At 44.7% G+C, this 15077-nt stretch overlaps 1 protein-coding gene across 2 annotated transcripts in view; it reads right to left on the reverse strand.

Annotated features, from left to right (window-relative positions):
• atad2b (ATPase family AAA domain containing 2B) overlaps window positions 1-15077 on the reverse strand; it is a 70971-nt gene that overhangs the window by 8913 nt on the left and 46981 nt on the right. For both annotated transcript variants that reach the window (XM_010882174.4, XM_010882173.3), the window contains exons 25-26: window positions 10891-11742; window positions 5711-5832 (exon numbers count right to left, since the gene is read on the reverse strand). In XM_010882174.4, coding sequence (XP_010880476.2) covers window positions 5711-5832; window positions 10891-11742 — 974 coding nt within the window. The remainder of the gene's footprint in view (window positions 1-5710; window positions 5833-10890; window positions 11743-15077) is intronic.

The following is a 15077-nucleotide window of genomic DNA, read 5'->3' on the forward strand; positions in this document are numbered from 1 at the left end:
AGGGGGAGGAAAAGAGTAGAAGAGAAGCAGACAGTGAGAGAGACAGAGAGACTAGATCCATCCAGAAGTATCTCTCACCACCAGGGATGTTATTAAGCTCTTAAAATCTGCTTTAAAAAAATAAAAAATAAATAAAAAAAGAGCGCAATTCAAGCCGCTCTTTTCCCTTTTAGTTTTAATGTAAGCTTTTCTCGGCCGCGCTGAAATATTCATGCGTTAAGAAGAGAGAACATCTACTGAGTTTAAATGAATGGAGAGCGAAGGGAAAGGAAGGACAGAGGGAGGGAGGTGAAGCAGGCGGCAGGTGATTTGCAACTGTCGCTGGCAACACGAGTTCCAATCTCCAGAAATGAGTGAGACGCCCTGGGGGAGGAACTGCCAAGTCACGGGGATGGGGAGTGAGAGAAGGACACACGGTTGCGTAATGTGACACAGATACGGTAGAACTATTAGAACTGTGACGGAGGAATCAAAATTCTGCAGAGCAGTCACTCACTGTACCCTACACAGACAGACACCCGCTTGTTTTACAACACTGTCCCAAGTGGATTCAGGTTAAAAAGAATACTAACCCTAAAACAAACCCAAAACTTAACGCCAAATCTCAGAGTCAATCCCCAAACGTAATTATAACCCTAACCACAAGCCTAAAACAAGAGTGAGAACCGACAGAAAACCCTTTGTGTCGGGCTGGACACACTACTATTAAAGACTTCACACACAGAGAGACAAGTCTTTCATCCCAAGCAGACGAGACAAGTTAAAGGCCTTCGCCAGGCCTTTCCTACTCTTAGTGATGAGTGTATAAATGCCGAGGCGTCGCTCCTGGTGTTGGACACCACGGAGTGTGATGCCGGCGTTATTGTGACCAGCAGGTGTTACCAGGGACGTGGCTGGCAGAGGTGTCTAGCTGCAGACTCTGTGCCCGAGTCACGGCAAATTAAAGACTGCGATGGAAAGCTGTAATGGAGATGGTGGAGTGGGGGGTGTAGCCACGTGGCCCGGACTTGATAAACAGGTGTTAGAATCTTGTTTGGACTAAGCTCACGTCATGACTTGGCTGGGTCATGGGGATGGTATAGGGAGAAGGCGGGTTACATCTTCGGCGACCTTCATCTACAGTCCTGCACAGGTTTTATTTTTATAAACGGGTCGACATTAGTTCCGAGCTCCACCCAATACCAGACGTCAGGGCATTTCTCAACGCAAGTCAATCCATATAGAACTGTTCTCAGGAATGATATATTTCCGTCCAAAATGTTTCATGACTCCAGGGGAGAAGACTATTTTCCCGTCCCTGACTTAATTTGTTGGCATGTCTATTTAACATCTGGACACCATGCCACTCATTTTCCCCATGTGTGCTACGCTGACAACTGAAACTGCTTTAAAACAACCCTGTAATTAGCTTCCTTACCTAATTGGAAGTCCATAGCCAACATAACGACATCTTCTCTTTCCATATTATTTGAACTATCAAAGTTGTATTAGGTTTGACCATTTTTCCCTCCTTTTTCCTTGTTGTGATGTCCAATTATTAGTTAGGACCTTCTACGACTGTCTGGAGAGTTAAACATCGGGACCTGCAACCTCCAAGACTTGCCAGGTCTATCTCAACCAGGATGTTCTCTGGGAACCACACACTCGTAGGTGATGGCTTCTTTGGCTAACGTTCACAATTAGCTCGCAGGCGCCCGATATGTCTGAGGGTGTCTCTAGAGCGTCCATAGCCAATCAATGGTAAATTGTTCAAGGGGTACTTCAGGGGTATTCCAGACTGCCCAAATTTATCTGGTGGTACAGTAATCAAAAAAGGTTTGGAATCATTGTTCTAAATGCCTGGATGAATCTACAAAGGCCTATTTGACTACTTAACACCTAGACCAAAGTCATTTGTAAAGAAAGTCCATTCATCTCTTGAATGCACACCAGAAATAGCCAACAAATAAGCCCACCTTGAGCGTGGAGCATCTGCCTGTCTCTCGGTTGTCGTGAACAAGTACACACTTGAATTCCAATAGGCTGCGTATTCATCTACATATCAAAAATCAAAGAGACCTTTAAACATGGCAAAAAAATGTAATAGAAAACATGTTGCAGGTGCACTTTCTTCTTCTTCGGGTATCTTAAACAGAAGAGAAACCTGTGTCTCTCCAGCTTGGAGGTCAAATTCTTCCATTAGCTTTAGTGCAATATTGACTCCAGCCGTGCTCAGTGAGATTGTACTCAACAGCAAAGTGCTTCGGCGGCTTCCATGTGCTGGAGTCTGGGGCTGATCAAGAGAGGGCTGATGGAGAGAGCTGATAAAGGAACAGCGCGAGTAGACAGAGACTGCCTGCTCCAGTTGTTCTCTGCTCTTAATGCCACAAAAACACATTTAGAAGTGGACAAGGTCAGCAATTGTCTATATCCATTGGTTATCTGAGAAAACATTTTGACTCTGATCTGTTTTCCTTTAATGCTTCTCTCTTCACCCACAACTTGTGCTCATCTGCTTCCCTCACTTTCCTTTTCATTCTTGCTGCCCTTTCCCTCAATCTCTCTGTTCCTCTCCTTTCTCTTCCTCTTTAGTCTACCTCCCATCTCACCTCCAGTCTTTTGTCAAAAGCAAACAGCCTTAGGCAGTTAGGCCCAATCTGACAGCTTGGACATGAATGAACACATTATGCCACTCAGAAACTCACTTTCACACAGAAACGCTTTTGGCACTGCGGATTAAAGTGTTGTTGTTGTGGGGGGGGGGGGGGGTGACACACACACAGCAGTCAGAGATTGGTTTTGGACATAAGGAGCAGCTGACTGGTGTGTTTGTGCATGTTTCCGCCCGTGTGTTTTCATAATGCGCTGACGTAGCTCGCTGCCCGACACGGATGGAAGTCTTCAAAGCGACAGGGCTCCAAACGTAACGCTGTTATCACATGCAAATGGACGCTCTGTCAAGACCATCAGCGGGAATGAATAAAAATGAAAAAGGAAGCACTCCAAAAGTTATTTACTTTCACTGACAGTCAGAATGCTTCACCCTGCCACCGGCCATTAAGCAGTTCTCCTCCGCTATAAGAGTGTTAGGAACGGCCGGATACCTCCGTCACCTCCCTCTCCCCTCCCCCACTCCGAACAGATGGTCCCCGCTGCCCGTGTTGGAAATGGGCTGAGATGACAAACTGAAAATGGGTCTATTTCTGTGGACGGACGACTCTGAAATGGGAAATCTTGATAGGCTGTAATAGTCAGGCATCAGGGAAGAGAGGACTTTTGAGTATGACAGCCAATATATTCACACTGGGCATTTGTAGCTGCGTAAAACAAATCGGAGGAAAATTGCCTGGCCCTGTCTTGATGGGGGGGGGGGGGGGGGGGGGGGGAGACAAGATATGATTAGCTGATAAATGATGATCATGAATCTGCCAGGAAACTGATGAGGTCCTTTCGTTATATTTCATTCCATTTAATGGTTTCTCAAAAGAACCCTTCTAAAGGGTTCTTCAGAAACGAACTATTCTTCAAATAGGGCGTAAGTGTATCCTTACGGTCAAGAGTATTGGGCCTAAAAACGAAAGGTCGTTGGTTCTAATCCCCAAGCAGGCAAGGGGACTGATTTGTAGTTCTCTACCTGAGCAAGGCAGTTAACCTCCCTGGCTCCAAGGTGGTTGCTGAAATTAAGAATGTGTGCTTAGTCATACTCCCTGTTCCAAAAAAAAAAGGACCCCATTTAAAAGATTATTCAAAGGAATTTACAGGGGTCCCCCCAACAATGGGAAGTACCCCTGAGAGACCCTGCAGGCATCTCTTTTCTCCCAGTGCGGGGAGATGCGAAACAGTTCTCATCTCATAAACTACACCAGGGACGTGAACAAACAAGCAGAGTTTCAGCTTTGGTTCGTTCCAAAACGGTTTCCCGGGGTATGGCCTTCCAATGTAAACGTTAGACGGTAATTACACTTTTTCATTCAAATCCGTTGATTGAAGGAGACGGAGAAGAGCGACTGAACGGGCCACTCCACTCCTAATACACATCGGGCACAGTGCCAGCCCGGCCCGACCACCGTGGAGATATCAGCCGTAAACGCAGACTCTCACCCTGCTTACCGGAAATTGAATTTGTTCCGTAAGCCGGGTGGATGAAAAAGCAATTATTCACCCGTGCCCTCTTTTCTGGCGATCTGTTTCTTAAAGATATCTCCTCTCCTTTCCGACGCCTAACTAATAAGCCTCCAGATTAGCGCAGCGTGCGCACGCTGACGCGGACGGTCCCCATGGTTGGCCCGGCGGCGACCGGATTGAAGGAATCGGACCTGCCGATCACTTTGAGAGACGCCGCCGACTGGGAGAGGTAGCGACTGCGCGCCCCCTCAATCTTGCCCCGCCCCCCCGGAGAGAGGCTAACCATGGAGAGATAATGGTTTGATAGCAGGGGAAGGAGGGATGTCGCGGTCGGATAGAGGCAGAGAACGGCGGGGTGGAGCGCACATCGGAGAGGCGCCAATTAGACTACGCCCATGCTGCTTCAGCCTGTTATTACTAAGGCTTTTGGGTGACCGGTCACGGAGCGGAGCAAAAGGGAGTTGAAGAAGAGCCCTGCTGCCAATTTACACCGGGGTATTAGGCAAAACCTAAGCGTGACCGCACAAAGTGCCCGGGAGCCCATTTCATATATTCACTTCCTTATCCTGTCAATCAATTTCGGGAGGCCAAATCGGTGAGGCGGCGCAGAGTGGAGACCGCCGGGCCTCATGTTTCAGTCATGTCTTGGCGGCGTTCTTAAAATGGCCCTGTGGAAGGAACAACACCTGTTGATTGAGCGGAGACGGGCAGATGCATCGGAGACGCCCAGCAGCCTGCCACTTAAATCCGGCCCGTTGACAGGGATGTGGACGGACTATGGTCACCGGCAGAGCGCGGACAGGAGACGATGATATGAGCCTGGCAAATCAGAAGCGTCCATCTGAGAAGGGGAAGAGTGACACCAGCAGCCTCAGGGAGGGCCTGAAAACCCTGGGGGGGGTTGTATTAGGGGCCAGTCTCCCGTGATTGAGTCTTCCATTCTCCACAACCCATCCTCCACCCCGCAATAACTCTCTCCTTCCTCCCCTTTATTGCTCCTAATCCTCATCAGCTGCTCGACAGCATTGACTAGGGCACATTAAAACGGCAAGTGAATTTCTCCCGTCTGAGAGAGAAAAAAAATTGTTCTGTTATTCAGAGTGCAGTGTGTTCTGGGATCGGGAGCGACAGGAAAGAGGGATGAAGGCAGCATGAGAGGAAGCGGTGGATTAAAACGATGTGCAGAGACAGTGGATAGGAGTGCGCGTGTGTGATTAGGAAAGGAACATTACCAGTTATAATGTGGATAGGAAATGACTGGAGGATGACTCCGCTTAAATGGCCTCATTGAAGATAAAATTAATGGATGAATGGCGTTCACTCAATACAGTAAGCTATGGAAGGGCACTGCGCTTAAACTCCTGACACAACTGCGGTTAAGCGTGTCATTATTTTCGGGGGTCGGGTTGGGCATTAACTAGGAAGTAATTAGAATGGCAAGAACACACATTCAAACGCGGCGGCACATTGTGTGCAGTCTTACGTTGCCGGACCCAAGGTTTCACCTAACCCTGTGTGCAAATAATCACACAAAGTTTTACTGACTTTTAAACTGTAGCCATTCCAAGAGTGTGGAAGTAGCCGCCTGGCTCGGGAGACTACTCACCGTGAGTCGCTGGTGATCAACCACCAGTGGGGGGGGTGGGGGGATCTGTAGAGGCTCCTCCTCTGTCCGGTCACATAATACCGTTGACGACTCCGATTGGCTCTTCCTCTCCTTGGAACCGGCTGGAACAGGAAGAGAGAGCAGATTACCACACAAGACTGCCTTCAATGACCTTTGACATAGAATCGGTACAGGTTGTCAGAACATATCAAATCACCAGGCCAGACCATCAACGTGGAGAATAAAATCAGTCCCATACAGAGCCTGTGCTCTGCTGGCTTCTAGTTAAACATTACATTGGTATTACATTGTATGTAGGAACTAAAAGAACAAAGCTGAAATCTCCCCTGGGCATCATCACTACTACTACTACAACGACTAGCAGCTTCCTGAATCAACCAGCAGCTCTGGGCTTCCAGCTGGCCCCTGATAATCCACAGCTCTGAGTCGTTAATCAGACACACAGACCTATTGGCGGGACCCAGACACTGCAGGCACATGCACACACAGGCTGACTGGCTGGTGTCCCAGACATGATCAAACACACACGGGCTGATTGGCTTGTCCCAAACACTAAATCAATGACCAGGGCCAAAGGGAAAATATAACAGGGGAGAAATTGAGGTCAACTGTGAAATTTTTTGACCAGTTTTTTTTGTTTTTGTTTAGATGGATAAATCTGGCTGGTGGTTTTGGAGAGTGTACAAATGCGCATGACCTCCGAGGCTTTAAAGCGTTTAATTCTAATATGACATCTGTGTAATATAAAATATAGTATTTAAACCTAAACATGCCCTGTCTGGGATAATCCCTGTACTGGAGGTTGACAAGCCAACTGTTTCCATGACATGGTGGATGTGAATAAACAAGTTTATTTCAGTAAGGTTGGGTGAAGTTTGGTTAGCTTTTGTTTACATCTGTCTAGAGCCCTTCTCTTGGCAACACCAGAACGCAACATAAAAGGGACGTTGATTCAGTCAGACTTTCATTCAAGCCTTCATTATAGAATTTCTGGGAATGAACTCCAAATCATATACACATACTGCGTCTTCCAATAATATTCAGACCCCTTTCCACTTCGTCACATTACAGCCTTATTCTAAAATTTATAAAATGTATTTATTTCCTCCATCTACAAACAATACTCCCCAATGACAAAACAAAAACAGTATTTTACAACTTCTTGCAAACGTACTAAAAGTTAAAGAAAACTATTGGGTATAGAAAGTCACCACCCCTTTAAACAACTTTTTTTTGCTACAGCCTGAAATGAAAAAACAAAATCTGACTTTTTCCAGCTTTATTTACACACTGTAACCCACAATATCCCCCCAAAAAATTTATTAAAAAATATAAATAATAATAATAAACTCTGATAGGTCACTGAAAGGGCTCTTGAGATTCTCAGCCGATGGGAGAACCTGCCAGAAGAACAACCATCTCTGCAGCAATCCAATCAGACCTATTGTAGAGTTGCAAGAAGGAAGTCGCTCATGAGTAAGAGGCATATGACATGCCGTCTGAAGGGCTCAGAGCATGAGGAAAAAGATTCTCCAGTCTGTTGAGAACAAAATCCAAATATTAGGTCTGAATGTCAGGGGCTACGTTTAGTGAAAAAAATATACCACTCATCACATTGAATAATGGTGGTGGGAGGGCCATGCTATAGGGATGCATCTCACAGCAAAAGATGGGTTAGGACTGAGGGTTAGGACTGAGGGTTAGGACTGAGGGCTAGGACTGAGAGCAAAAAACAGGTCCTTGCATACAAGAGATCTAGAGTGCACAGGTCCCAGGCCAGGACAAAAATGTATCTTTCATCACAACAACAACCTGAAGTCTGCAAATGTCCTGGAGTGACCGAGTCAAAGCACAGTTTGAACCCCATTGGACAAATGTGGGGAGACCCAAACACTGGTTTACTGACACTGCCTTTCCAATCTTACAGAGCTTGAGAGGATCTACAAACTGTCCAAAGCCAGGAGTGGAAAGCTGATAGCCAAGATGACACAAAGGTGTCATCGCTGCCAAAGGCGCGTCTACAAAGTACTGAATAAAGTGTCTTATCTAGAATGGATATTTAAAAAAAGCCTACACACCCCTGTGAAAATGCCAGGTTTTTGTAAAGTAAAAGAATGAGACAAAGATGAATCATGTCAGAAATGTTTCCACTTTTAATGTGACCTATAATGTGAACAATTCAATTGAAAAATAAAATTCGCACAGGGGGAAAAACGAAAACCTTACAATAACCTGGTTGCATAAGTGCATACCCTCTTATAACTGGGGATGTGGCTGTGTTCAGAATTAACCAATCACATTCAAACTCAGGTTAAATAGAAGTCATTACACACCTGCTATCATTTAAAGTGACTGATTAATCCCAAATAAAGTTCAGCTGTTTCCTGACATTTTCTTAGTTGCATCTCAGAGCAAAAGCCATGGTCCGCAGAGAGCTTCCAAAGCATCAGAGGGATCTCATTGTTGAAAGATATCAGTCAGGAGAAGGATACAAAAGAATTTCCAAAGCATTAGATACACCATGGAACACAGTGAAGACAGTCATCATCAAGTGGAGAAAATATGGCACAACAGGGACATTACCAAGAACTGGACGTCCCTCCAAAATGTATGAAAAGACAAAAAGAAAACTGGTCAGTGAGGCTTCCAAGAGGCCTACAGCAACATTAAAGGAACTGCAGGAATTTCTGGCAAGTACTGGCTGTGTTCTACGTGACAACAATCTCCCATATTCTTCATATGAATGGGGTAGGGTGGCAAGACGGAAGCCTTTTCTTACAAAGAAAAACATCTTGCAAAAAAAAAAAAGTCCCCCAAAAGCACATGGGGAAATGTGTTATGGTCTGATGAAACCAAGGTTGAACTTTTTGGCCATAATTCCAAAAGATATGTTTGGTTCAAAAATCACCGAAAAAAACACCATACCCACAGTGAAACATGGTGGTGGCAGCATCTTGCTTTGGGGCTGTTTTCTTCAGCTGGAACCAGGGCCTTAGTCAGGGTGTAGAGAATTATGAACAGTTCCAAATACCACGCAATTTTGGCGCAGAACCTTCAGGTGTCCGTTAGAAAGCTGAAGATTAAGTTCACCTTTCAGTACGACAACGACCCAAAGCACAAATCCAAATCCACAAAAGCATGGCTTCACCAGAAGATTAACATTTTTGAATGTCCCAGCCAGAGCCCAGACCTGAATCCATTTGAACATCTGTGGGGTGATCTGTAGAGGGCTATGCACAGGAGATGTCCTCGCAATCTGACAGATTTGGAGCACATTTTTTATTTTCCCCCCTCTACGATTTCAGTTTGTTTTTCAATTGAATTGTTCACGTTATAGGTCACATAAAAAGGTGCAAAAAGTTCTGATATGATTTATCGTTGTCTCATTGTTTTACATCACAAGAACCTCCACAGTATTGGCACACATTTCTTGCTTGTCATTATGCAGTATTTGTGTGTGTGTAGATTGACAGCACAATGTGAGGAAAGTGGGGACTGAATACTTTGCCAAAAGTTTGTTATTGGTTCCCAATAAGTACATTTAAAGGGGCTATATGTAAGATTTTAACAATACTACAAACACCAATAGAAGCATAAAAGACCAGAAGACACCTGCAGTTAATGTTTGAAGTTAATGTTTAAAATGCAGTGTGTGCCTGAGATATTCCCCATTTAAACTCTCTCACCGGTCTGTCGATCAGCTTGCATTGACGTGTAATCTCCTCATATGCAATTTAGACGCTTGCAGTAGTATCCCCCGCACCCTAAACCACCCTGGACTAGCAAATACTATTCAGGTCTCATTCGGAAAGTGAAGAGGAGACAAGGTGTTATTGTTTAAATTCAGTCTTTTAAACATTAGAGGAAGGATTCTACACAGTGCCCCTTTAAATACATTCGGAACATTTGTGCCAATTTCCTGGGTCTTAGCGGCAAATACAATTTTCAGCTAACAACATAAGTATTAAGGAAATTTGGTTTATAAATCTAGCATGTATGAAATGCAAAAGTTGCACAATGTCATATCCATAACAGAGAATACCAAACCCAAAATAGTTGTTTTTTCTTTCAAGTAAATACCAAAATATTTTCATAAATGTTGATTTTGTATGCAGGCAACCCATCCTTTGAAAGTGGCTATTAATATTGACCTCAAGAATGCACGTTTCTTAGATTTTTATCATTGTTTCTGTAGGTCTGCTAACAAAGTGGGATAACTTACAATTGGGTACTTCTGAGCAGACACTTCCTCTGTAGGGTTCCACAAATGTATACATAAAAATATTTATCTATCCTTGATAATTAAATTCTGTGAGGCAATTAATTTCAGATTGTGTGAAAATGTCACTTGCCCTTTTCTAAAAGAATTACATTTTCCCGCATCATCATTTGCAATGACTACAGCATACTATGAATATGCTACAACTTTTTAAAACGATCCAGACCAAACCTACTATAGAAACTGTTTAAGGGATCACCTACAAGAGTGCAACTAATGCCCCATGTAAAAATTGATAAAAAATGAGCCAATGATATATCTAGGGCAGTGAGGGAATTAGTGATTCTACAGTGTATTTAGCCAGAAAAATATAAACTTTCTATCTGAGAACAAAGACCAGAATGTGAAAACATCTCCCCATCTCTCAGCCAGGGGCAAGCAGCCAAAGTGAGATTTGATCAAGTCTACGTAGAGTACAACATTTTTGTTTATGAGAAAACAAGCTCGTAATAGTGCAGAAGTCTCTGTGCCATCGAAACTACACTGAAATACTAATTCAATAATAAACAAAACAGTATATTTGAAATGAAGGTTAAACCGAAAGAAAAATCTCAAGGGTGAATAGTTCTGCATTAAATGTTGCTGCAATTCACGTACCTTCCTCAAGGTTTAGACATTTTATATGAAGCCCTTTTAACCAATTGACATTATTTTATCTACACATGGGTCTGAGTTACACATGCAATGTTCAAGTCACAAGTTAACCATTTAACTTAAACATTTAAACACTGCTCCTCTGAATGCACAATATGGCAGCCCTCACACCTCTCCAGCATGGTTCAAATTTCAGTTGGGCCTTGAGTGCAATTGACTGTAGAATAACACAGCAATTTAACAATGTGCTTATGAAGAGAGTTAACCCTGGATAACCTCTCAGTACCTTCCAAGTCGTGCTCCTCCTTTCCCATCTCTGTGTCACCAGTCCTCTCTTCTGCCACTTCCTGTTTCCCGTCGGACCCTTCACCTCCGACCTCTGTAGGTCCCTCCTCTGCCTCTGAACTCTTGAGGGCTTGGGAATCAAGGCTGTCCATGGACTCGTCCCCATTCAGGAACTTCTCCTGAGGGACAGGGGGCACTGTGGAGCCAGACGACCGCAGCTCTGCACCGACATGGACTTCGCCTGAAGGCCGGGCCTCGTTCAGATCTACAGGCTTGGAACCTCCCTGCTCATGCATGGGAATGTCAGGCTGGTTTTGGGGTTCTTCGCCTGCTTGGGAACTTTCATGTTTAGGTTGGACCTCACCTATAGGATTGGCATCCATGTCCTGGGTTGGAGGCCCCTTGTCTTTACAGTGAGACTCATCCTGTTTAGATGGGGAGGACTCACTTTCAGACTGTATATCTGTGGTTGTTGATTTGGGCTTGTCGTCCGTAGCGGATGTGACTTCCGCCGTAGCGCCGGTACCAGCCTCGCTCTCCGCCTGGGTCTCTGGGTTTTGGCCCTCAGTGGTGTCAGGGGACCCGTTGGAGCTCTCCTCCTCCGTAGAGATGCCGTGCGTGGCGGGGTGGGTCAGAGGGTGTGCGTGGTGTCCGTTGGGCCGAGGCCCCATGGTATCACAAGATGACTCTTCGTCGTGGGTCAGGCAGGAGTCGCTGGGGCCCGCCGTTTCCGGCTCAGGCTCGGCTCCTTCGTCCTCGTACTCCTCCTCCGCGCCCTTCTTGTAGCTCTTCTTCTTTCGGATGATGCCCCGCCCCCAAGATGGCCGCCGCCGCACTTTCCTCTTGATGTGATCTTGAGGCGGAGAGAGGAAAAAAGGAAGATACTCCATTAGTTCAGAACATTGTACGGAAACCACGCCAGACCAAAATGCAAAAGGGGTTTGAGGACAGGGTTGCAGGTTTTTGTTCCAGACCTGCTCGAAAACGCTTGTTTAAATTCTAGTGGTCTAAATGGAAAACATTATTTAGCTGATGTTAAGACAGACAGAAACAGGGTCCTTAGAAAAAAATGAGTGATAAAGAGTCTGCAGACTGAACCTACGTGCACCCTGGCTGCTCGCTCAACTTGCCAATCCTGAATTGTCCGGATGGAAACCACAGTGGCTCATAATCACACAGTTTTCTGTGGGCCTCAACACGTTTTTTGCAGTTTAATCTGCCAGTGAGAGATTAACTCTGTGACGTCAGTCGCGCATTAAGTCCCATAGCAAGCCCATTACATTATAGTCAAGGTCCATTGGAGTGATCTAGCGGCTCAGCTTGGGAATCTCACGCAGAATCAATACAGAACTGCGCCGGGCTCGTCCTCACCGGGGTCAATTATTACAGCAGGATTACTCTATTTACCACTTCTCATATACCTCGGTGCGGAAAGTTACCGGCTCTGTCCCAACACTATAGATATGCAGGGAGCGGGTTGCGGCGAGGGCGGCAGGGTCCGTTGGCGCCTTATCATGTGTTTGTCTCTATTGATTCATCATGATCGATTCCGTGTTGAGCCCCAGGAGGAAGTGTTCCTATTCCGCCCTCCCCCAGGACATATCCTGGGAACCACGATAAGCCACACCAGGTCTCTCACATCCTCGCTAAACTCTGGCTTCCTTTCATTCACATCCCTTCTCATATTTCATTCACTGGTTAGATACTGTAACACGTTATTTTCTCAGTGAGAGTCAAACACAAACCCCTGTGTTGTTAAGAGTCGTTTGCCAAATGTGTGGAAGGCATATGAACTAACCATATAGCAAATGAAAGACATACTGAAAAAGATACCAAACTGAATCAAATCCCTTTTCCCCCACCAAATGCACTCAAGAGTTAAAATTCATGAAATTAGACTGTCGCAACACTAGATTCGCTTTTTTCGCTCAAATAGCGAGACTAAGACTTTAGCAAATGGAAAACCCATTGACACCCAACTAGATCCTGAATTTTCAGCTAAATGAGAGCAGGATTTCCATAGAGCAATTCCGACATTGTGCATTCAATGCCACCGTGTGCTCAAGCAACCAAACAATGAGGGGTATTTCTTCAGAAAACAAAATCTACTTAACACCAGAGCCAGATAACAAATGCAACAGGAGGAATTGGTTGGAACACCAATTGATCGGTCACAACTTTGTTTGCCGCAGGTTAAAATCACATTCGGGGGAAAGGATACAAGGTGAACATGGCAGGTAACCGATGGAGTGTGTTTTAATGAAGTCCCATGGAGCGTGTTGAATATGTGATGTGTTTGTTTTCTGCTAAAACAGACCGTGGGGAGGGAGAAGGAGGAGGAGGAGGATCACTTCTGTAGGTCACATTTTTCTGATCATTAGAAAAGTCTGCGAAAGAGGGATGGACAGGGAAAGACAGAGAGGGAGAGAAAAAAGCCGGTGAATAGCCAAGCGGTTTCAACGTTGGGCGGGTAACTGAAAGGCTGCTGGTTTAAATCCCAGAACCATCAAGGGGTTGAGCATGGCACCTAACCCTGCAGGGTTGCTGTCGAATGATGGCCAAGCCCCGGCTGTGACTACACTCTCTGAGGGTCTCAGTGGAGGCTGGGATATGTATCAAAAACGAAAATTAAAAAGCATTTCATATCTACCCACACAGCTACCCGACACAGAGTGGAACTGGACAAATGGGTAATCATTAGTTTGAGAATTCAGTTGCTTAGGCCACACAGTCTTGAAATTCCCAGCTTGCCAAGGCAGCACAGCCGACCGTAAAAAGACCAGATATCCTTATTTAGACCACCGCTTTGACCGTCCGTCAACCTGCCTGGCTGTCTAAGCAAGCAATCTCACTGTTGCCAGCGCAATAACACATAGGAACTCAGTAAACACGGTCTGTCACAATTCCCCATCCACGAGAAAGGCTTCTCCATCACAATGACCATCCACCTTGGAAGCGCTTCTTCCGCACTTTCAACATTATTGATTGAGGCAGACAACACGATTGTATAACAAGTGACCTGTATCGCGAGCCCTGAATGCATATGGAACATGCTTATTGCAAAAGACTGAGGCAACACGAGGCCATCTCAAGTGGGTTGTCCTCAGGAAGACTGGAGCATTAGGGATCCGTCCTTCTAGATGTGGTTCTGCTGGCGGATAAGTTCTGGCTAATATAGTAATCCACCAGACTAGGCACGCCGTGCTTGAAGTTAGTGTGAAAGCAATATTATGGTAGGTAGTTTGCGAAGCGCAACACCCAGTTTATGAAAATGGATCACTCACTACAATGAGTCATGTTGCAATGCATTCTACAGAAAGCAGAAAGATGGCGGTCAAGGAATTCAGAATTAACATTAGAATTAACAGAATGAGTGACCTGTGCTCATCAGGATCCTTAGTGCCCAGATAAACATCCCTGTGGATTGTTTCTGCCTCCAGAAATTCAGAATGTTCTGGAGGTCTGGCACAGTACTAGATAGGGGAACCTAATAAACTGTCTACTGAATGGATATTTCACAGCAAATTGCTGATTTAGTGCCATGGTGCTACATCAGTATATACATTTATTATGATAATATATCTAAATAACAGATTAATGTATGTAGTCCTAAATTTTACATTTTCACAGCCATTTTATTGCCAATTTCATTTGAGCCTTGAATTTTTTGTCTGGTGTGACATTACAGTTATTACACTTGAAATATCTAAACGCTTGCTCCACTTCCTGGTTGAGGAAGGATCCTCAAAATTAAAAGGATCCTGATACTAGCCTCAATGAAATGTTACTGTCTCACTTGTGGACCTCATTTTGTCAGAACAGATGAAATTGAACTATGGCTGTAAAATATAATTCCCAAATAACATCTGCATTAACATGCTACATGTCAGAGAGGGGGATACAATAATTCTATTTTTTGTTACATTTTCTGAAAACTGCCTGGGGCAGTGACAGCCGACAACCACACTAAAATGTTTATTAATTGCAGACAATCCAAACAAAAGTATGATTTAAACCTGCAATTAATGATTTGATCATTGATGAATGATAATACTTTTGAAACATAATCCCCCTATTTTAGGGAATTAAGTGTTGGGACAATGAGTTTGAAAGGGGTTTCTGGTTAATAATTATTCCTCGACAACAGCAGTCATAAGAGAGCTGTCAATATCTAGGCTTTTCTTGTTT

The sequence above is a fragment of the Esox lucius genome, chromosome 18 (genome assembly GCF_011004845.1).
Source record: "Esox lucius isolate fEsoLuc1 chromosome 18, fEsoLuc1.pri, whole genome shotgun sequence".
NCBI lineage: Eukaryota > Metazoa > Chordata > Actinopteri > Esociformes > Esocidae > Esox > Esox lucius.